The sequence below is a fragment of the Typopeltis vanoorti genome, chromosome 19 (assembly GCF_054136105.1).
Source record: "Typopeltis vanoorti isolate ZY-2024b chromosome 19, IOZ_Tvanoo_1.0, whole genome shotgun sequence".
In the NCBI taxonomy this organism is placed as follows: domain Eukaryota; kingdom Metazoa; phylum Arthropoda; class Arachnida; order Uropygi; family Thelyphonidae; genus Typopeltis; species Typopeltis vanoorti.
The window spans coordinates 89,972,788-89,995,332 of NC_143567.1; the positions used below are offsets into that span (position 1 = coordinate 89,972,788).

The window sequence follows — 22,545 nt, forward strand, 5'->3', positions numbered from 1 at the left end:
AGTAAAGAGCCAATGACATTGTAAAAAAAAAAAGGGGGGCGCTCCTAGATGAAATTAGGCTATATTAGCCATTAAAATAATAGTTTATTTTAGAGGAGTAACATGGGAATTTTCCCAGAAATAATACCTTAAATTAAATATTTCCTCCTCCTATATTATGTCATTTGATAAATCTAGTCCTTGAAAAAGGTAGTTTCTCTTCTGACTACCAGTATTCACATATACATTTGCAAAATACTTATTTAATTATGTATATTATTTCTGGGAAAACTCCCATGTTACTCCTCTTTATAAACTATTATGATTACAGCTATTTTGCCTGCTTCAGTTTAGGAGTACTCCTGTTTAAATGTCATTGGCTATTTACTCATGGATTCTTAGGGCATTATGAGTATAGATGTACTAAAAAGTATATGTAGCCTAAGGAATAGAAAATTGCACATACCTTTTTCTGGGTGTTGTGGCTTTTCCTCAGTCTGCGATGTCGAAAACTGCAGAGTGTGTGTGTGGGGGGGGTAGGCAGTTTGGTAGAATAAGTTAGAAAAACCCGGGTTTTTTTCGTAACATATAGAAACATATACTTTTATATAGGGTGGGGAAAAAGTGAAAGGGTTAATTTTTTTTTTCCCCCCTCCCTATTTAAAAAAAAAAAAAAAAATTAACCCTTTCACTTTTTCCCCACCCTATATAAAAGTATATGTTTCTATATGTTACGAAAAAAACCCGGGTTTTTCTAACTTATTCTACCAAACTGCCTACCCCCCCCCACACACACACTCTGCAGTTTTCGACATCGCAGACTGAGGAAAAGCCACAACACCCAGAAAAAGGTATGTGCAATTTTCTATTCCTTAGGCTACATATACTTTTTAGTACATCTACACTCATAATGCCCTAAGAATCCATGAGTAAATAGCCGATGACATTTAAACAGGGGTACTCCTAAACTGAAGCAGGCAAAATAGCTGTAATCATAATACTTATTTAATTCTTCTTCAGCTGCAGCTGGATCATTCAAAATTGTTTATGAATGCTTTATGCGCTTAATTTATTTCTATTTTCACTACATATCTTTATCCCCCTTTTTTTTTTTACATATCTTGAATTCATATACATTGTATTTAATTTTTTATTTAAATAACCATGTGTTTACACATAAGTAAAAATATTTAATTAAACAGTTTTACATAAAGAAAAAGAAAACCAGGACGATCTCTTTAAAGATATTCAACGACTTCTAAGGCTGGAACAGGCCACTCTAGACTTAAATCCTTGAAAAGTATGATGATAATGATGACATTCGTGAAGAAATAATGTTTAATGGCATTCATATTTCTCTTGGTTGTATCAGAGCCATCCAGCTGAAATGTGAACAGTAATATTATGTTAGAAACAGATGTCACATTAAGTGCATTTTTGTGAAAATTAACAGCCACAGCTGTGTGAACAAATCAAATTTAAATTGACTTCTGTTAAACACCTTAGTTTGGATTCAAACCCTATGTCTAATAAAGATAGCAAGTAAAGAAAGTCCTGATTTTTGTATAAGATACTGAATCTAATCTTTTTGTTCTTGATCCTCATTTCTCAGAGCTGCCTATGTAGAAATGTTATATGAATGGGGAAGTAAATTCCTGAAAATGGGAGTAGAGTTAGTTCACGTGAGTTTGAAGACTGCATAAAGATTGAATTTGCGTAAATCCTAGCGGTACATTTAATTCATAAATCCTTTTGATATATGGTTTTATAACACTTCTTTTTACAAGGCTGTCTAGGCAAAGGATGATAATCTTATCATCATCAGCCATTGTCAATCCACTACTAAAGATTCCAGGCCTAATTCTCATCATCACTGGCACAGCAATTGCTGGATGGAACATTTGCAATCTAACTGGAATGTATTTAAGAAACAAATTGAGCAGATCATTACATCAACACCACCCACCCCTAATAGCTACCCCAGATTTGTTAAACTAATTAAAACTGCAGCCAAAGCCTCTATTCCAAGAGGCTACAGAAAACAGTACATCCCATGCTGGAGCAAGGAAACTGAGGAACTTTTAGCCAAATATGAAGAAACTGAAGACCCAACTGCTGCTAAGGAGCTCGTAGCGATGCTTGATAAAAAATAGAAAGGACAAATGGATCTCAACCATCCATGAGTTGACTTCACGAAATCTAGCCAGAAAAGCTGGTCGCTTCTGAGAAAATTAGGTGGGGTAGAATCACCAGGATACATCCCAGCTCTACCAGGAAAATAGCAATGCAGTCTGCCATCAGCAAAAACCTGAAGATGGGGTCCCGAGCTTCCTCAACTTGTATGTCCAGTATCTCTGGGAGAGGTTATAGGAAGCCTTAAAACTCACCAAGAAAGGCAAGGCTGCAGGAGTGGATGGTCGTCTCCCTGAATTTTTCAAACATCTCAGCCAATGAGGTCAAACATGGCTTGCTACCCTGTTCTTAAAAAATTATAACAATTGGAGAACTACCAAAACTATGGCAGGAAGCCAAAATAATTGCTTTGCCCAAACCAAGAAAAGATCCAAATAATGTCAAGAATCTATGACTTATCTCCTTGCTTTGTTCCACCTTTAAGCTTTTTGAAAGAATTCTCCTTAAAAGAATTTCATCACTCATCGAAAGAGCACTCCCAATTGAAGAAAGCTGGCTTCAAGCCAGAAGAAGTTGGTGTGATCAGGTCCTGGCCCTGACAACACAGATTGAAGTGTAGGCTTCTAGAAGAAACTTAAATCCAGATTCACTTTCATTGACCTAACATCTGCTTATGACACAGTCTGGATTAGGGCCTCCTCCTAAAATTAGTCAATATTGTAAGGTGCAAAAAAACTTTCCATCTTTTCAAATCCATTCTCTCCAACAGAAAGATCCTCTCGTTTTTCCATATTGGTGGAAAAAAGAGCAGGCCCAGATTCCTCCACAGTGGTCTCCCACAGTGCTCTGTGCTAGCTTCTTTACTCTTCAACATTTACATGTCCAACATACCACATACCAGCTCAAGCAAATACATGTATGCCGATGACCTAGCAATCCTACACCAGTCTACTTCCTTTGCTAACCTGAACTCAGACTTAAACATCCTGGAAGAGTACTTCAAGCAGTAGTACCTGAAACCAAATCCAACAAAAATTGTCCACAGCATTCCACCTAAACAATGTAGAGACAAATCAACACCTCAGCATCTCTTTTTGCAGCAAGATGATAGAATATGAGCCTCACCCAAAATACCTTGGAGTGAGCCTGGACAGAAGCCTAACCTATAAAAGGCACATCATCAACCTGTCCAACAAAATTAAAATGAGAAATAATATCATTTCAATGCTTGCTCCTGCCCCTGCACTGGACTCTCAAAAATCCACCTAGTCTTCGCCTAAAATCAAGAAACCCTTTCTGATCCAAACCCTTCAGCTGCTTTACTATCAACATCTGACATGTGGAGAAAACACTGGTCCAGCAGTCTCCTAACAAATGGCTTCTTGGTTGAAGTCCTACTCTGCAGCCTGATTTTGCTTTTCCTAGAAAGATTTAGTCACCTGTCAACAGGATCAGAACTAACAAATGGAAACTGTCAGACTATTGTTATTGTGACTGTCACAATAGCAATCACAATAACAATAGTCTGACAGTTTCCATTTGTTAGTTCTGATCCTGTTGACAGGTGACCAAATCTTCCTAGGAAAAGCAAAATCAGGCTGCAGAGCAGGAACCGTCAACCAGGAAGCCATTTGTTAGGAGACTGTTGGACCAGTGTTTTCTCCACATGTCAGATGTTGATAGTAAAGCAGCTGAAGGGTTTGGATCAGAAAGGGTTTCTTGATTTTAGGTGAAGACTAGGTGGATTTTTGAGAGTCCAGTGCAGAAAATAGTCAAGAGGAAAATACAAGATTGGATAGATGAAAATGAGATACTGTATGGGGGAAGGAGCATGGTTTTGTGAAGGATAGGTCATGCCTCAGTAACTTGCTCATATTTTATAATACAGTGGCAGCTGAGTTGGATAAAGGTAATGGGTTTACAGTGATACTGCTAGGCTTTGCAAAGGTCTTTGACAGGATACCACATGGAATTCTAATCAGTAAACTGTAGCACTTGGGGATGGATATACAGTTGGTGAGATGGAAAGGATGGTGGTTGATGGAGAGATATCAGAGAGTAGTTTATTCAGGGGTAGAGTCCAAAAGAAGGCCTGTGACTAGTGGTGTGCTGCAGGGTTCTGTTCTTAGACTGCTGCTGTTTAATTTGTTCATTAACAATATAGGAAAGGATCTGAGAGGAACTATTCATTTATTTGCCAGTGATGCAAAGTTGGGCAGAGCAATAGTTAATACAGATGATGTCAAAATTTTGCAGGATGATTTAGATAGATTGCAGACTGGGAAAAGGAGAATCAATGTCAGTTTAATGTGACAAAGTGTAAGGTTATGCATTTTGAGGTGAAAAGATTACCAGCTATATACCACATTGATGGAACTGTACTCCAGGAAATTGACTAAGGCAGAGATTTGGGAGTGTTGGTGGATATGGAGTTGAGGTTTAGGGGACACATAGCAAAAGTGGCTAAATCAACTCATCAGATCACTTGGTTACTGAAGAATACTTTGATGAGCAGGTTATCGTCTTCTTTATCAAGCCTTGATAAGACCCTGACTAATGCGTGAAGATCTGGGTGCCAGGGTTTCTTGATGACGAGTTGGTGGAGAGGATCCAGATTCAAGTGACCAAGATGGTCACAGGGCTATGGAATGAACCTTATGAGAACAGGTTGAAGATTTGTGAGTTACAGAAACTGGTTGATAAGCAGTAAAGGGGTGATATGATTGAGACATGCAAATTACTGAGTGCTTTTTACAAGATTAATTCAGAGGAAATTTTTCAGAACAGGTGTGTTGGTGGGAGAAGTAGGGACCGTCCATGGAAACTGAGTAAGAGTATAGTTAGCAAGGGTGTTAGAACTAGGTTTTCTGCTTGGAAAATAGTGAATAAGTGGAATAAGTTGCCAGAGTCTGCTGTGTGTGCCATGACTGTGAATAAGTTCAAAGCAAAGTATGATAAATACTCTGCAAATGTTGGATAGTTCTTGACATGATGTTCTTCCCTCGATGAGTCTAAGGACTCCTTGGAATTTCCCGTAATAATAAAAAAGTAGAATGATTTTTTTCCTCCTAGAAACGTGTTTTCCTCCTGCAGAACAGTCTAACAGGCCAGATATGCTCAGTTTACAGAACAGAAATGCATAGGGTGGATTAGGTAGCATGAATTGTGAATTAGTTTAGAGGCAGATTATATAGTGTAGATTGGCCTCCTATTATGAGTGTCGGTATCATATAATAATGTACAGATTATTGTCATTCATGTTAATTTTGAGTTCTCATTAGTCAATATAGCATGATATTATCTGTTATATATTACAGGTTTATGATACCAGTCTCCATGATAGTGTGTAATGATACAATGGCTTACATGTTTGGATTTTTTTTTGGAAAGACTCCTCTTATAAAGTTATCTCCAAAAAAAACATGGGAAGGATTTATTGGAGGTGGTATATCTACTGTTCTCTTTGGAATGATTGTAAGCATACTTGTAGTGTATAAAACTTGTCTTAACTGATTGTTTGATTAATGTATATGTACAGTAATAACATTAATCTATTTTTGTAAATCTTGAGTACATGAACAATCCTGTTAAGGCATTCTGCTCTGTCTGAAAATTCTCATCTGTGCTTAATGCAATTGAAAAGATCACTGCAAAAATCTCATAAAAAATGTCATTTTAAATTTAAAGACATTTTTTTCTTAAATTATGAAAATATAGGTTAAAACTATATCACTGTATGAAATATCTCTGTTCACATTTGTATATAAATGCAAACATCATAATATGCTCTACCATTTACAGACATCCCAACTTGATGTGCTTTAAAAGTACCACAAATGATTACAACAAACAGTCAATCTTAACTGTCCACTTAACAGTCTCTATTTCTTCTCCACAAGGGTGCACTTGTGTCTTTGTATTCCATACAAATCTTGAAATTTGAATTTCTGCAGTCCAGCTATCCAAACAGTGAAGTAATCTTCATTGGTCATGTTAATCTTCACAATTCCAACTTTTTTTTCTATTTCCAGCCACTAAATCTGGGAGAGATGCTAAGGTACTGGATGCAAGCAGTGGTTTAATATATATCATCATTCTATTAACTAGAATACCAGACAGTCCTCTCCAGTCACCCCCACAATCTGTATTTTCTTAGCCAGTTCTCCTTCCAAGTATACTAGCAGAGATCATCTTACCTTTCAGCAACTCACAGAAAAAAAAATCTTGTGCAGGTTCATCTTCTGGAATGACCTTCTTTCAGCCACTCACAATCTCATTTCCTTTGTCATTACTGTGGAGCTAAGTAAAATGATCTCCAGAATTTCTGCTCTCAGTTTATGGGAAGCCTAATGTTTTCACCATCTATTTTGAATCCTTACTATGAATGAATTATTAAAATTTGCTAGTTGGAATGAAGAGATGCATTCCCCACTTCTTTCACAATTTCTCCCTAATATTCAAGCCTTGGTTTTCCAATGTGCCAAAGGCAGTCAAAGAAGAAAAAAAGAGTGGCATGAGACAAGCACTCCAAATCTGACTTTGAAAGAACTAAATGCAGAAAACATTTTTCTTGTACAAACTGCAGTGGTACTTTCTGATACAGAAATTTGATATAATGCCTGTCCATTTTGTTATTGTAGTAGTTCCAGACAGCAATAATATCTAAAGACAAAGCTGATTTCCTGCCATTATTCTTCAACTCCTGCTTAGGTGACATGGAAAATCACTTCCAGTCATACCAGCATTAGTGCACCACATGTATTCTCTGGTTTTTTGCCAGAAAGACATCAGAAGAATCTTGAATAACCTAAGTAGCAAACATCTTTATGCCTTGTTGTAAAGACAACTTTCTTAATGATATCAGAGCCCTCTTTTTTATCAGAACTAACACTTATTCATATCCTTTCTACTCTCTTTTTCATACTCATTGGCATCTACTCCACAGGATGTAAGCAAGTCAATTTTTAGCATCCATTCTATCAAAAAAAAAAAAGAGAGATAAAAATCTGTCATTGTACTTAATCAATAATTTCTCTCTTATCTTGGTGATCAGTGAAGTAATAATGTATGTAAACATATATTGTTCCAAAAAACATCATCTTGAATGTAAACTATGTAAAGTTTTTTTTTCAGAAAAAACTCTCTAAGTGTTAATATATCATCTTGATTTTCACTCTACCCATAACCATGGGGAAACCCTAATGCCAGTCACTAATAAAAGATGAAGACAGAGTGGGGTATATTTTGTGTCATATTTTGTATACTCTACTACATCAAACCTTATAGCTTTTAAATGTGCTTGGGACCAAAGCATGTAATGTTAGCCCTTAGTCCTCTGAGTAGAAAACAATCTCAGATATAGTTTATATCATCTGTGATTAATAGATGATGGAAACTGATGATACAATAAATGCAAAAGTGGTTTGGGATAAAATCTGGAAAAACATGGGTAGATGCAGAACCCACTCCATTCATTACCCATGACATGGTAGTTACTGATCTCAAAGAAACAAGCGAAATGATGGCTTAGCTTCTCTTCATATTGGCCAGAATATATCATTCATTATGGAAAAATTGAAAGAACTCTCACTCATGCCATTACTATCAGGCTTGATGACTTCCAATGTGAAATTATCACCATTTCAAGGATTTCCTCTTCCTACTATGCATCAGAATAATTGAGGAGTAGTTTCTGGATTCATTGGAAAAAGCAGTTGTCATTGTCTTCTCAAAGCCAGTTATGATTCAGAACTGTCAAACAGTTACTGTCCTATCACTTTGCAAGGTCTCGAAGAAAATGGTCAGTGTTTGGCTTTTGTGGCAGTCAGAAAGCAGTGACTTTTATTCCAACACACAGTGTGGCTCTGACATACACCAATCAATGTCGGACCACTTGGTCCATTTGTAAGCATCTGTTGGTGATGCATTTCTGAAATGTGAACGCCTGGTTTCAGTTTTCTTTGACATGGAAAAAAAAAAAAACTTATAACACAGCCTGGAGATACAGCATATTAAAAATACCTATATAATCTGTGTCTTGGAAGGAATGTCCATGTTGTTATTGAAAACTTTCTCTCTCTAGCCAGTATGTCCAAGTGGGAAGCTCCCTATCCTAACCATACTGCTAAGAGGGGGGGGTGTTCCCAGATGCTGTAAGTACAATACTGTTTGCTGTCAATGTTACCTTGATAACAAAACAGTTTCTTCCCTTATTGAAGACTACAATTTTCTGTCATTCCAGTACCATGAGGATCACCAAAAGGCAACTGCAACAAGCTATTGATTATTTCTCTCTTCACATGCTCTCTTTTTTTGAGGATGGTACAAACTATTATCCCAGTATCAACAGAAGCCAAGTTCTCATAACTTATTTTTGACAAAAAAAAACTTCTTGCACACATTTATTCATTAACTATGAGAAAAGTGTAAGCAAGTGCTGAACATCCTCTATACCCTATCCTCTAAAGAATAAATGCAAAACAACACAAAGGCAAGGGACATCAATCACCATTCCATGTCCCTTGCCTTTCTTGTGTTGTTAGATTCATTTACTCAATGCTTGAATATAGATCACAAATGTATGCTTGTGCAAGTGATGCCGTTTACTGGATGGATCCTGTTCATTATCAGGAAATATGAATAGCTACTGATTCATTTCACACATTGCCTATTGAGAACCTTCATATCAAATGAACCTGCTACCTCCTTCAGTGGAAGCAGTTATCACTTAACTATGCCTTAAGAATAAAATCTACCTAACCATCTTGCATGAGCTAGTATGCAATTAACATGATAATCTTCCCTTCCCATGGGATTGCACAGAAGTATACTTTGATTTCTTATCCTATAACAATGGTTCAAGATCTGCTGTTTTTCCTGATTTCTGGCTCCAGTTAGATTCTACTCTAATGCAGTAACTCTACTGCTGTACATCATGTGCTCAACACAAAAGAAAAATGCTACCAAAAGCATACAATTTGTACAGACTCAATGAGTTATTTAGAAGCTATAGTTTTCTTGTATACAATCCACATATGGTACTTTGTCATGTTTTACAGTAATTCTATAAGTTGAAATCACTTAAACTAGATGTTCTTTTGTGCTAGATATATGGCCACATTAGAATCGAGAAAATGAGAATCTACATGCATCTGCTTGGACTTTTTCTACTTACTCTTTACCAATCTCCTATACAGTCTACAGATGGTTAATAAAAGCAAAATTAACTGCTCAGTGGCAATCATCCTGGCAGAAAGCATTAACAAATAACTTGCATGAGATTAAAGCTTTTAGTGTTGCTAGTGAATGTGGCGGTCGTGTTGAGCTATGCTAGACAAAGTGTTTTTAAATTAAAGTATAGTGTCTCAAATTGTGCTGCAATTGTGCTTCAGTTGGATACAAGTGTCCTTCAGTGGCATTATTGTTGAAACTTTGTTGTATGTATTATGTTTTCGCTGCCATTTGTTGCACTACTTCAGCGTCTAAAGATGGCGTCCAACAAGAGATGTATGTCAGCGGCACGGAGGACTTCTATATGAAAGTCTGGCTCTGCCTTGGATTTTTTGCAGTGGATGCTTTGCAGAAACTGCTACATGTATGCACCAAAGAATGTGAAGGATCTGGGGACTGTTTGGCTAAATGAGAAGAATGAAAACATCGACGTATATGAGAAGTGTCGGGATAGACTGGAGCGATTAGGAATGGAACAAGACTGTAGCAGAAGAGCTTTGATAGTAGTTCATGAAAATGAAAAGTGACCTTCATCTCCTGCAAGAGGAATTGGAAGTGCTCAGTAAGGATATTCTGGAAATTAAAACTGAGTTAAATGTGTTGAATCGAGAAATTAGGACTGGCGATTTACTTTAGCTGAAGTAACTAGAACAGGATTAAGTAAGGGAGAGTCTTTGGTGAATGATGAAATAATAAATAGTATGGGAGTGATTGAGAGTCAACAGAATGAAAGCACAAGAGGTCTAGAAGAAATGAGATGTTGTGAAAGTGAGAGAGTAAGTAAAAAAAGCATTGAGGGAAAGTAATTAAACTGGGAGAGTCATGCTGAATAGCATTGAAAATGAGGCCGTCAGTGACGCTTGTTTGGATTTGAATGAAGTTATGAGTGGTACAATATGTGGTGATTCTATAATTAAGGGTATGGAGAGCGGTATACCTGAGGAGTGCTTGGCTGGTGAACAATAGAGAGTGGCTTTAGCAATAAAGAGAGGGCATGATGCAGAAAAGATGATAGTTATGGTGGGTACAAATGACTTGAGTGGTAGTATTAATCGGGTAGCAAAAGATTTAAGAACATTGTTAGATATCGTGAAGAAGAAAAGTGTCAAAGGGAGGATAGGGTGTGTGCTGCCTCGTTTTAACAATTATGAGTTAAGTAGATGAGCGATGATAATGAATGATATGATTCCAAGAATGTGCAGAAAAAGAGGTCTGGAATTTGTTAATGTCTGGAGTGTGTTTGAAGGTAAAAGACAGCTGTATGCAAGAGATGGGTCGCATCTGAACATGGAAGGTCATAAGCGATTGAAGAAGTTACTGTTTTTTGAACAAGTTAAAGTAATTGGGCAGGGAAACTAAAATTGAAAAGGTTGAGTGTAAGAGGAGAAACTTATGCAGTGAATATATATTTTCATAGAAAGGCTGAGACGTTGGTTAAACATGCTTATAAATAAGTTAAGGAATTTACAACATACACAGGATATAAATTAAACTTTAATCTATATTTTCAATATTTCGGCAGTGTCACGTTGCCATCTTCACAGGAACTTAAAATAAAGACACATGCACGCAGGCACTACACACAGTAAATGAGGATGAAGCAGGAAGCTATTGTTTCTCCTAAAAGTCCTGATGATGCCCCCTAGCAGGCTATGTAGTTATTCTTGGCCATTGGGCTGAAGGTCTTCTGATGTAAGTCTCCCAAATTTGGGGGCAGTCTCATGCAACCAAATTTGTTGAGGTTTGGACTGTTTCTTAGGGCTGAGGCTGATTCCATGAATAGCCTTTCAAATTTGAATTCACTACGTTTATTACCATGGCTTTCTTCCACAGTGTTCTGTGGCATGATTCCAGAGCATGGTCTTCAAGACCAGAGTGGCTGTAGTGGTGAAACCAGATGTAGTCCTTGTTTTCTGAAATTCTGATATTCGCTGTCCTGCCTGTTTGGCCAAAGTAGGGCAGCTTACAGCTGCAAGGGACCTGGTATACACCAGGTAGGTCTAGGGGAAGTGGTTGGACTTTAGTGGAGCAGATAAGGGATGCCAATTTTCTATATGGTCTGTAACATAAGGTCAAGTCATGTTTTTTTGGTAATTTTTTCCGAGGTGCCTCAGATGTAGGGAATGGTAATGGATTTAAAGTAACCTTGTTGTGAAGGGGGGGGTTACTGGTTTCGATATTTTTTTTGGGGGGGGGGGTAGCCATTGACTGAGAAAGTGTTGAAGATGTGGCTTAGTTCTGTGGTAAGGGCATTGTCATTTGAACAGATAAGTTTAGCCCTGTTGTGTAGTGTCTTAACTCCATATTGTTGTGAGTGGGAGGATTGTTGGTGAATGTATCTGCCTGTATGGGTGGGTTTTCTATCTTGATCTTGATGGACCTGTGGTTTCAGTCAGGATTTCTCCATGATGTAGGTCATAAAGAGTCCAGCTATTCCTATCTTGGGCTTTTCTTCTCCATTTTCTCCCAACTTTCTTAATCATTGGGTCTTCCTACCTTAAGGCTAGTCTTCCAGGTTTCCTTTTGGTATCTCTCAGATACCAGTTTGTAACTCTGACTGTCCATCTGTTGTCTCTCATTCTGGCGAGATGTCCTGCCATTATTTTTATTATATCTGTGAGTCCAGACTTCTTCCTGATTTCTGTGTGTCTTATGTGGTCTATTTTGTTTATATTGCATATTCTTCTTTCTATTGCACGTTGAGTTGTTATTAAGCTTATTAAGTTATTCTTTTAAAGTTGTGTTCCATGTTTCACTGCCATAAGTTAATGCTGGTAAGATGTGACTATTGAAAAGATGGGCTCTTATGTCTATATCTATGTTTTGGTTGGTAATTGTTGATTTTATTTTGTTGAAGGCTATCTAAGCAGCTCTTTTTCTCCTTGCTATTTCATTTGATATATCATTATTCATTTTTATGGACTGGTCGAGGTAGATGTATTCTTCAACTTTTTCGATGGTGTGAGATTCTAGAGTGATTGCATGATCTTTACAGTATTTGTTTTTCATCCATATTGTTTTGTCAGGGTGTATTCCAATCCAATTTTTTGGCGGTTTTGGCTTATGTTATTCAGCATTGATTCTAGGAGTTTGGGTGAGTGAGATATTAATACCACATCATCAGCGAATAATAGGATATTTAATATTTCACCGTCAATGTTTATTCCATCTTTCATGTCAATTTTTCGAATGATGCTGTCCATAGTAGATGTGAAGAGATTAGGTGATAAGACATCACCCTGACGTACTCCTCTACTTAAGTTAATTTTAATCGGGTGATTGAAAAGGGTGATATTTGTTGTGCTTTCTTTGTAGATATCTTTCTGTTAGCTGAGTAATAGTTTGAATGTGATCTATTGTTGAAAAGCCTTTTTTGAAACCGGCCTGTTCTTTGCAGCTATTTTCATTGATGGAGGTTTGTATTCATTAAGGATGATTCTGGCGAATATTTTATATGTGTGTGCTAATAGACAGATAGGTCTGTAGTTACTGATGTCTTCTTTATTACCTTTTTTATGCAGAAGTATGGTCTTTGATGTTTTCCATTCAGTAGGTACTTTCCTTAATTGTATATATTGGGTAAACCTTTCTGCTAGAGCTTTAAAGAGTATTTGTCCACCCATTTTAATTCATCAGATTTTATGCCGTCAATTCCTGGTGAACGGTCATTTTTCATATGGTGGATAGCCATTGTGTGATGGTGTGTTGCCAGTATAGTGTGTGAGTGCTTTGGCCAAATGTTTAGCTAGTTTTTCTATAAACTGAGAAAAGCAAGATTCCATCAGGCTGGGGGGTGACTAGTGTGTCTAAGAAAGGGAGGCTGTTGTTTTTCTCTTTTTCCAGGGTGAACTTGATTCTGGGGTGTTGGTTGTTTAAGTGTGTTAGGAAGGAGAGGAGTGTATCAGAGTCATGTGGCCAAATGGCGAACACATCATCAATGTAGTGAAGCCATGTGGTTGGTTTTTGTGGGGCAGAGTTTAAGGCTTTTCCTTCAAAAGTCTCCATAAAAAAGTTGGCCAAGGGTGGGGAGAGTGGTGAATCCATGGCTGTCCCCTTTATTTGTTTGTAGAATTTTCCTTGCCAAACAAAATAGCCTGAGTTCATTGTGAACTGAAATAGGACTGAGATATTGGGAAGAAGTTTAGCTTGGATTAGCTCGAAGGTTTCTTTGAGTGGACATTTGTGAATAAGGAGAAGACGTCAGAATTGACCATTATGTCAGTATGTTGGAATGTAAGGTTTTCTATCCTGGCTTTGAAGTGGGCTGAGTTTTTTATGTGTGATGGTGTGTTGCCAGTATAGTGTGCGAGCGCTTTGGCCAAATGTTTAGCCAGTTATGTATGTGGGGAAATCAATGCCATCCACTATGGGACGTAACGGCACATTTTCTTTATGTATTTTTGGGAGTCCATGTATACTGGGGGGGGGGGGGTATGGAGTTAAATGGTTTTAATTTGTTAGTGATTTCTACAGGCCAAGAAGTGACCTTCTTAAGGAGCCTGTGGAGTTTTCTAATTTGTGAGTTGGTGGGATTGTACTCAATAGGGAGATAAGTAGCCCGATCTAATAGTAGAGCATTAAGCTTACCTGTGTAATTCTTTTGGTTAAGTACTACTGTGGCTTTACCTTTATCTGCTTTGGTGATTACTATTTCTTTGTTTTTCTTAAATTCCTGCAGAGATTTATATTCTTTATTGGATATGTTGGTTTTTGGTGGTCTTGCTTTGGTGAGAACACAAGCTACATCCAGCTTAATATTGTTAGCGACATGGTTTGGAAGGCGGATCATTATATCCTCAGCCAGTAATTTTCTGGGAGCAATACCGAAGTTATGGCCTTGTGAGAGAGCGTTGAGTGCTTCAGGCTTCAAATTAACTGAAGAAAGGTTGACAGTGTCAGTAGGAAGTTTTGGTTCGGAGGTCGAGTTCTTTTTTAATTTCTCAAATTTCTTGATATGTCAACCTTGTACTTTTTTAAATTCTTTATCCGCAGCACGAGACGTTGTATAAAATTGACCAAAGCTCATGGTTTAACGTGCTGGAAAGCTCTTCTTTGAGCACCCAAATAGCTAAGTTTCCTTCAGCTAGGAGAAAACGGGTGATAGCGATTTGTTCTCGTAGCAAAGCTTGGCTAGCGCGGTTATAAATTTGGAGAGCCTTTTGAGAAAAGAAACGGTTCTTGAATTTAACACAATTTGGGATTACCTGATTATCCCAGCAGCATTTTAGGAAGGTCAGACGGTTCAGTTGTCTTGATAGCTTCAGCTTTATTTTACCATAATGGTAGGCCTTGCGTGTGATGGAATCTCCGTGGATGATAGTAATTCTCTTAGTTATTCTTTGCCGTTGGGCTGAAGATCTTCTGATATAAGTCTCCCGAATTTGGGGCAGTCTCATGCAACCAATTTTGTTGAGGGTTGGACTGTTTCTTAGGGCTGAGACTGATTCAATGAATAGCCTTTCAAATTTGAATTTACTACAGTGTATTACCGTGTCTCAGAACAAGGATTACTCTAAATCCATTACCATTCCCTACATCCGAGGCACCTCGGGAAAAATTGCCAAAATCCTAAAAAAAATGACTTGACCTCATGTTACAGACCATATAAAAATTGGTGTCCCTTATCCGCTCCACTAAAGACCAACTCCCCCCCCCCCTAGACCTACCTGGTGTTTACCAAGTCCCTTGCAGCTGTAAGCTGTCCTACTTTGGCCAAACAGGCAGGACAGTGAATATCAGAATTTCAGAACACAAGGACTATATCCAGTTTCACCTGTACAGCCACTCTGGTCTTGCAGACCATGCTCTGGATACACGCCACAGAATACGATGGAAGAAAGCCACGGTAATACACCATAGTAAATTCAAATTTGAAAGGCTATTCATGGAATCAGCCTCAGCCCTAAGAAACAGTCCAAATCTCAACAAATTTGGTTGCATGAGATAGCCCCAAATTTGGGAGACTTACATCAGAAGACCTTCAGCCCAACGACTGAAGGTCTTCTGGAGAATAACTACATAGCCCACTAGGGGGGGAGCATCATCAGGACTTTTAGGAGTAACAATAGCTTTCTGCTTCGTCCTCATTTACTGTATGCATAAGCAAATAGAAGAAATGAGTGGAAGGAGGGTAATTATTATGTGAGATTTCAACTATGGTAACATTGATTGGAAGGAGGAGAGGACACATGGGAGGAAGGAATTGGATTTTATGCAGTCATTAAGGGATAACTATCTGCGACAGCATGTAATGTAAAATACTAGGGGTCAGAGAGTGCTTGACCTGGTAATTGCATCTGAGAATTTGGCTGTAATGAATATGACCATGTTGCCACCAATTGGTGAGAGTGATCATGGGGTCTTGACTTGGGAGGTGGCTAAAGGTGTAGAACTTACAATTAAGACAGGGTACATGTGGAATTATCGGGCTGGTAAGTATGACAAGCTTAGGAGATTGATTGGTACAGTGCCATGGCATGTACAACTGCAAGGGCTAGAAGTTGGCAGTGCATGGGAGGCAGTTAAAAAGTGTTTGCATGAAGCAATGGCTGACTGTATACCTATATCTAGAGTCCGAATAATAAATCAAGTAGGAGTTAAATGGATGAATAATACCATTAAGCTTGAGCTGCAAAAGAAGAAACAACTATGGAGGGAATTTAAGGAGAAAGGTGATCGGCAGGCACATGAACAGTATAAAGCCCAGGCCAAAAGGGTAACAAGTGTGGTAAGAAAAGCGAAAAAGCTTACGAAAGAACATTGGCCACGCAGGCTAAAGAGAATCCTAAACAGTTTTTTCAATATGTTGCATGTAAAAGAAAAAATGTATATGGCAGAATGATTTTAAAGAATGCTGATGGCAGGGAGGTACCCAAATCAATTGATATAGTTGAATTACTGAGTGAGCACTTTGCAAGAATATATCGTCCAAGTGGTGACATTGCAGAAATGAATGAACCAATAGATTATACGGGAATTGTGGTGAATGAGGTGGAGGTGAGTAGTCTATTGCAAAACCTCAATGCCAATACATCTTTGTGTTTGGATGGTATACCAGCTTGTGTTGTACGTGAAACGGCTAAAGAATTGTCAGTACCCTTGACCATTTTGTTTAATCTGAGTCTCAGGTCTGGGTTAGTCACAAGGGGGTGGAAAGAGGGGAAAATAGTTCCACTGCATAAAGGAGGTTCCAAGACTACTGTTGTAAATTACCAACCGATTAACATATCAGGAATCGTTGTCAAGGTCTTGGAGAAATTAGTCAAGAGAAAAATACAGGATTGGATAGATGAAAATGGGATACTGTATGGGGGGGCAACATGATTTTGTGAAGGGTAGATCGTGCCTCAGTAACTTGCTCACGTTTTATAACACAGTGACGGCTGAACTGGATAAATGTAACGGGTTTACAGTGATTCTACTGGACCTTGCCAAGGCCTTTGACAGGATACCACATGGAACTCTAATCAGTAAACTGGAGCAGTTGGGGATGGATATAGGGTTGGTGAGATGGATAGGAGGGTGATTGATGGAGAGATACCAGAGAGTGGTTTATTCAGGAGTGGAGTCCAAAAGATGGCTTGTGACTAGTGATGTGCCGCAGGGTTCTGTTCTTGGACCACTACTTTTCAATTTGTTCATTAACGATATAGGAAGGATCTGAGAGGAAGTGTTCACTTGTTTGCTGATGATGCAAAGTTGGTTAGAGCAATTGTGAGTGCACAGGATGTCAAAATTTTGCAGGATGATTTGGATAGTTTAGAGGACTGGGCTAGGGAAAATGGATGTCAATTTAATGTGGCAAAGTGTAAGGTTATGCATTTTGGAGTGAAAAGACTAGCAGCAGTATATCACATTGGTGGAGCTGTACTCCAGGAGATTGAGGCCAGGGATTTGGGAGTGTTGGTGGATAGGGAGTTGAAGTTTGGGGGGGGGACATTGCAGAAGTGGCTAAATCAGCTCATCAAATCACTTGGTTACTGAAAAATACTTTAACAAGCAGAGACAAACAAGTTATTGTTCCTTTATATCGAGCCTGATAAGACCCCATCTGGACTACTGTATCCAGATATGGGCGCCAGGGTTTCTTCTTGATGGGGAGGAGGTGGAGAGAATCCAGAGACAGGTGACCAAGATAGTGGCAGGTCTGTGGAATGAACCTTATGAAAACAGATTGAAAATTTGTGGGTTGCAAAAATTGGTTGATAGGCAGAAAAGGGGTGATATGATTGAGACATTCAAATTACTGAAGGGTTTCTATAAGATTAATCCAGAAGATATTTTTGAGAATAGGACTGGTGGTGGATGGAAGCTGGGCAAGAATGTGGTTAACAAGGGTGTTAGAGCTAGGTTTTTTACTTGGAGAGTGGTAAATGAGTGGAATAAGCTGCCAGAGTCTGTTGTGGGTGCTATGACCATGAATGAGTTCAAGGCAAAGTATGATAGATACTGTGTGAATGTCGAATAGTTGTTCTTGACATGATGTTAGGGCATCCCTCGAAGAGTCTGTCGACTCCTTGGAGTTGCCGGAATAATAATAATAGACATATGATTGATTGTTCATTTGAGTCGGTCTTGTGTGAAATAGTGACCAACGCAACCAAATATATAGTTGGTTGCTACTATAGGCCAGGGGGATGATATTGAATTCAGCATCATCATCAAATTCCTGATATATATACCCTCAAGGGGTGTACAGGATATGATATTACTACATGAAAAATTTACATCATTACTACCTTCCTATCTACAATTTTCCTCCAAATCAGTCTGTTACCTGTCAAGACTCCAATATTATCAGGTCTTATATTTCTGTCTTATAAGGCACTTTTTACTGCATCAATCCAGCTATATCTTGGTCTTCCTCTTGGTCTTTTTCCTGCCAACCTGGCAGAGAACACTTGTTTTGCTAATCTATCTTCTCCCATTCTGTTTAAGTGACCATACTACCTGAGATTAGCTCTGCTAATGCATTCCTGGATGCTGACAATATCAAGTTCTTTCCTAATATCCTTGATTTCAATATGATATTGCCATTGATGCCTTCATGCCCCTAATCTTTCTCAAGACTCTCATATCTGCTGTCTGTAATCTTTGCTCAAGTGTTTTACTTCTAACCCAGTTCTCAGATCCATAAGTTAAAATTGGTTTGAACATTGTCTTGCAAATTAGTAATGAGTGCAGGGTTAGTGATTATTATGGGCAATTTTAATTATGGTGATATCAATTGGAAGTAGGAAATATCACGTGGCAAAAAGGAAATGGAATTCATACACCTTCTAAGAGATAATTACTTGAAATAGCACATAACTGAAGGGACTCGTGGTGTGAGAGTGTTAGACCTGGTCACTGGTGCAGAGGACATATGCATAAGGTGTCTTCATTACTACTACTCTACCTTGAAGGTTTCCAGCTATTAAGTGACCACCAGTTTGGATTCCACCGATGCTGATCAACAGGTGACCTGCTCTCATATATCATCCATCTCTGGACATATACTAGGAAAAATTTGGTGAATCCCAAGTAGTTGCACTCAATATCTCTAAGGCATTTGACCAGGTCTGGCACAAAGGTTTACTAAGCAAACTTCCATCATTTGGACTGTCTCAGGACTTCTGCAGATGGATTCCCAGCTTCCTCTCTGGATGCACACTATGTGTAATGGTAGATGGCTCCCTATCCTCCCACTATCCAACTAATGCTGGGGTCCCACAAGGTTTAGTTCTCTCACTGACCCTCTTCCTTCTATACATCAATGACCTACTTCATTGGGTTGACCTCCAACCCAATTCACAGTTTTGCAGATGACAGCACATTGAACTCCTCCCTTTCATTTGATAAACCTTACCCTACACAACTCACTTCAACTCACAGAACATCAACCACAAATTCCCTTAATGCAGATCTCCAAAACATCCTCAGATGGGGCTCAGATAACCTTGTCAACTTCAACGCTAGTAAAACCCAGTTCTGTCTTATTTCCCACAAAAAAGAACCATTTTCCCCCAGTATTATTTTTGATAACACTCAAATCCCAAGACAAGATGAAACTTCTCTTCTCAGAATTATCATGATATCAGGCCTCTCCTGGCATAAACACATTACAACCATTGCATCCTCAGCTTCCAATAAACTAGGCTTTCTCTTTCACTCAAGACGTTACTTCACTTCAAAACAGCTGTTAACCTATACAAATCGCAAATCCGCCCAGCTATCGAATACTGTTCTCACGTTGGGAGTGGGGCTCCTAAAAGCTCCCTCAAAAAGCTTGACTCAATACAGAGGAGAGCAATTAGACTGATAAATGATCCATCTCTTACCGACTCCCCCCCCCACTTTTACATAGACGTTTAGTCTCTACAATTTGTATATTCTACAAATATTTTCATGGAAAATGCTCATCTGAAACAACATCAATAATTCCCCTACTCTGTACTAAACCCATTGGAACACGTTCAGCCACCTCCCAACATCCCTTCACAGTACACCTTGAAATCCACAGAACAAGTTTCTTTTCCTCCTCCTCCATCCCTGCTACTGCTGTACTGTGGAACAGTCTCCCCCCCCCCGAGGTATTTCCCAAGGAATACAATATACAGGCTTTCAAATCGACTGTTAATAATTTCCTCCTTTCCCATCCCACTACCCATATACTGTACTAATAGGTTGACCAGCCAACCTCTCGTATATGGGCCCAACATAAAAAAAAAAAAAAAAAAAAAAAAAAAACAACTTCAAATTGGTGAGACTTGGGAGGTTGCAAAATTTGTGGATTTCTCTCTTAAGAAGGAGTATATTTGGAACTAGAGGTTAGGTAATTATAACAAGCTTCGGAGTAAGCTTACAGCCATCCCATGGCAGAACATATTGCAGGGGAAAGATGTTAGCAGTGCATGGGATAAAATCAGCCTGGTATCTGAGGAAGGCAATATCAGAATGTATTCCCCTGGTCAGGAAGACAAACAAGGTAGGCTTTAGATGGATGAGTAGTAGTATCAGGCTTGATCTGCAAAAAAAGAAAATGTTATGGAGAATTTACAAGGAGAAAGGCGATCAGTACACCCTTGAGCAGTACAAGGCTCAAGCTAGGAAGGTTACCAGCATAGTAAGAAAAGCTAAATCAGATTATGAGAAAACCTTAGCCAAGGAGATCAAGGGTAATCCCAAAGAGTTCTTATGCTATGTGACAAATAAAAGGAAGAATGACTTTGGATGGATAACCTTAGTGGGTGCTGATGGTATTGAGGTGACAATTCAGATGTAATAGTAGAGTTACTGAATGATCACTTTCAAAAGTCTATCACCTAAGTGAGGATATCTCTGTACCTGTAGGAATAACTAACGTGAGAATTGAAGTTAATAAATCAGAGGTACTCAGTATATTGCAGAATTTAAATGCAAACACTGCTGTAGGTTTAAATGGAATATCAGCTCGGGTGTTGCGTGAATGTGCATAGGAATTGTGAACACCTCTTACTTGGTTATTTAACTTTGGTTATGAACTCTGATATGGTCCCTATGGAGTGGAAGGAAGGCAAAGTAGTTTCTTTGCATAAAGGTTGCTCTAAGACTGTGGTAGTTAATTACAGACCACTCACCATCTCGGGTGTGGTGGTAAAAGTAGTGGAAAAGTTGGTTAAAGACAGAATTCAAGAATGGGTTGATCAGAATATGATACTCTATAGGGACCAGCATGGTTTTGTTAAAGGTCGATCCTCCCTTAGCAATTTATTAAATTTTTATAATAGAATGACATCTGAGTTGGACAAGGGAAATGGCTACACAGTGATACTGCTGGATTTTGCTAAGGCTTTTAACAGGATATTCCATGGAATACTGTTGTGCAAATTGGAGCAGATAGGGATGGATACTAAACTGGTGATATGGATAAGAGAATGGCTCATGGAGAGATACCAGAAAGTAGTGTATGGAGGAGCCGAGTCCAGGATGAGGCAGGTGACCAGTGGTGTGGCTCTGTGCTTGGACCATTATTGTTTAATTTGTACATAAATGATATAAGAAATGGCTTGAATGGAGATATTCATTTGTTGGCTGATGACGCAAAGTTGGGTAGTGCAGTGCAATAAAAAATCAAGCTAACATTGAGAGCTTGTAGGATGATTTAAATAAGCTGGCAAAAGGTAATGGATGTCAGTTCAATGTGGAAAAGTGTAAAGTTATGCATTTTGGGATTAAAAGATTACCAGCTGTGTACCACATTGATGGAATGGTACTCCTAGTGATCGATGAGGCTAAGGACTTGGGGATGTTGGTGGATAGGGAGATGAAGTTCAGAGGGCACATTGCTAAGGTGTCCAAGATTGCACATAGGAGTTCTTAGTTATTGAAGAACACACTAACATCCAGAGATAAAGAGGTTATTATTCCCCTTTATGAGGCATTGATATTTCCACATTTGGATTACTGTGCTCAAGTCTGGTCACCTGGATTCCTTGGAGATGAGGAGGTTCTGTAGAAGGTTTAGAGGAGAGTGACTAAGTTGGTGAATGATGTAAAAAATGCTCTGTACATTGATAGATTGAGAGCTTGTGGATTGCAGAGGTTGGTTGATAGGCAGAGAAGAGGGGATATGATAGAAACGTTTAAATTACTAAAAGATTTTTATAAGATTGATGCAGGGGAAATATTTCAGCTATGTCATAGTGATGGAAGAACAAGAGATCATCTCTGGAAATTAAGGAAAAGTGTGGTTAACAAGGGGTGTGAGAATGAGGTTTTTCACCTGGAGGGTGGTGAATGAGTGGAATGCATTGCCTGACTCATTTGTGAATTCTTTGTCTGTAAATGAATTCAAGAAGAGATATGATAGATATTGTTTTGATAGATTGGGTCTCCCACGATGAGTCTACTGACTCCAATGAGATACCTATAATAATAATAAGCTTGAAATTTAACATGAACTAAAAGAGGAAGTTATTCATGCTAGACTCTTCATAGGTAACAATCATTTTATACATATTTATTTACAGATGACCTCAATGTGTGGGCTTTGTACTAGAGTTACATTATATGTTGTGTTTATAGTGGGATGTCACTACTTTACTTGAGACGGTTGTAACTTATGCTAATTAAGCTGAGCCATATACACTCATGCAGATCTTTTTGATTTGGACAGAATGCATTGTTTTTAACTTTTCACAAAGAATTAATTTGAACAGTTACATCAGATCATAAACCTTTTAT

The 22,545-nt window shown here is 38.5% G+C and overlaps 1 protein-coding gene across 1 annotated transcript in view; it reads left to right on the top strand.

Moving 5' to 3' along the window:
- Positions 1–22,545, top strand: part of LOC150096325 (phosphatidate cytidylyltransferase, photoreceptor-specific-like) — a 167,861-nt gene that overhangs the window by 96,710 nt on the left and 48,606 nt on the right. The window contains exon 8 of the mRNA XM_090409237.1: positions 5,430–5,586. Coding sequence (XP_090265363.1) covers positions 5,430–5,586 — 157 coding nt within the window. The remainder of the gene's footprint in view (positions 1–5,429; positions 5,587–22,545) is intronic.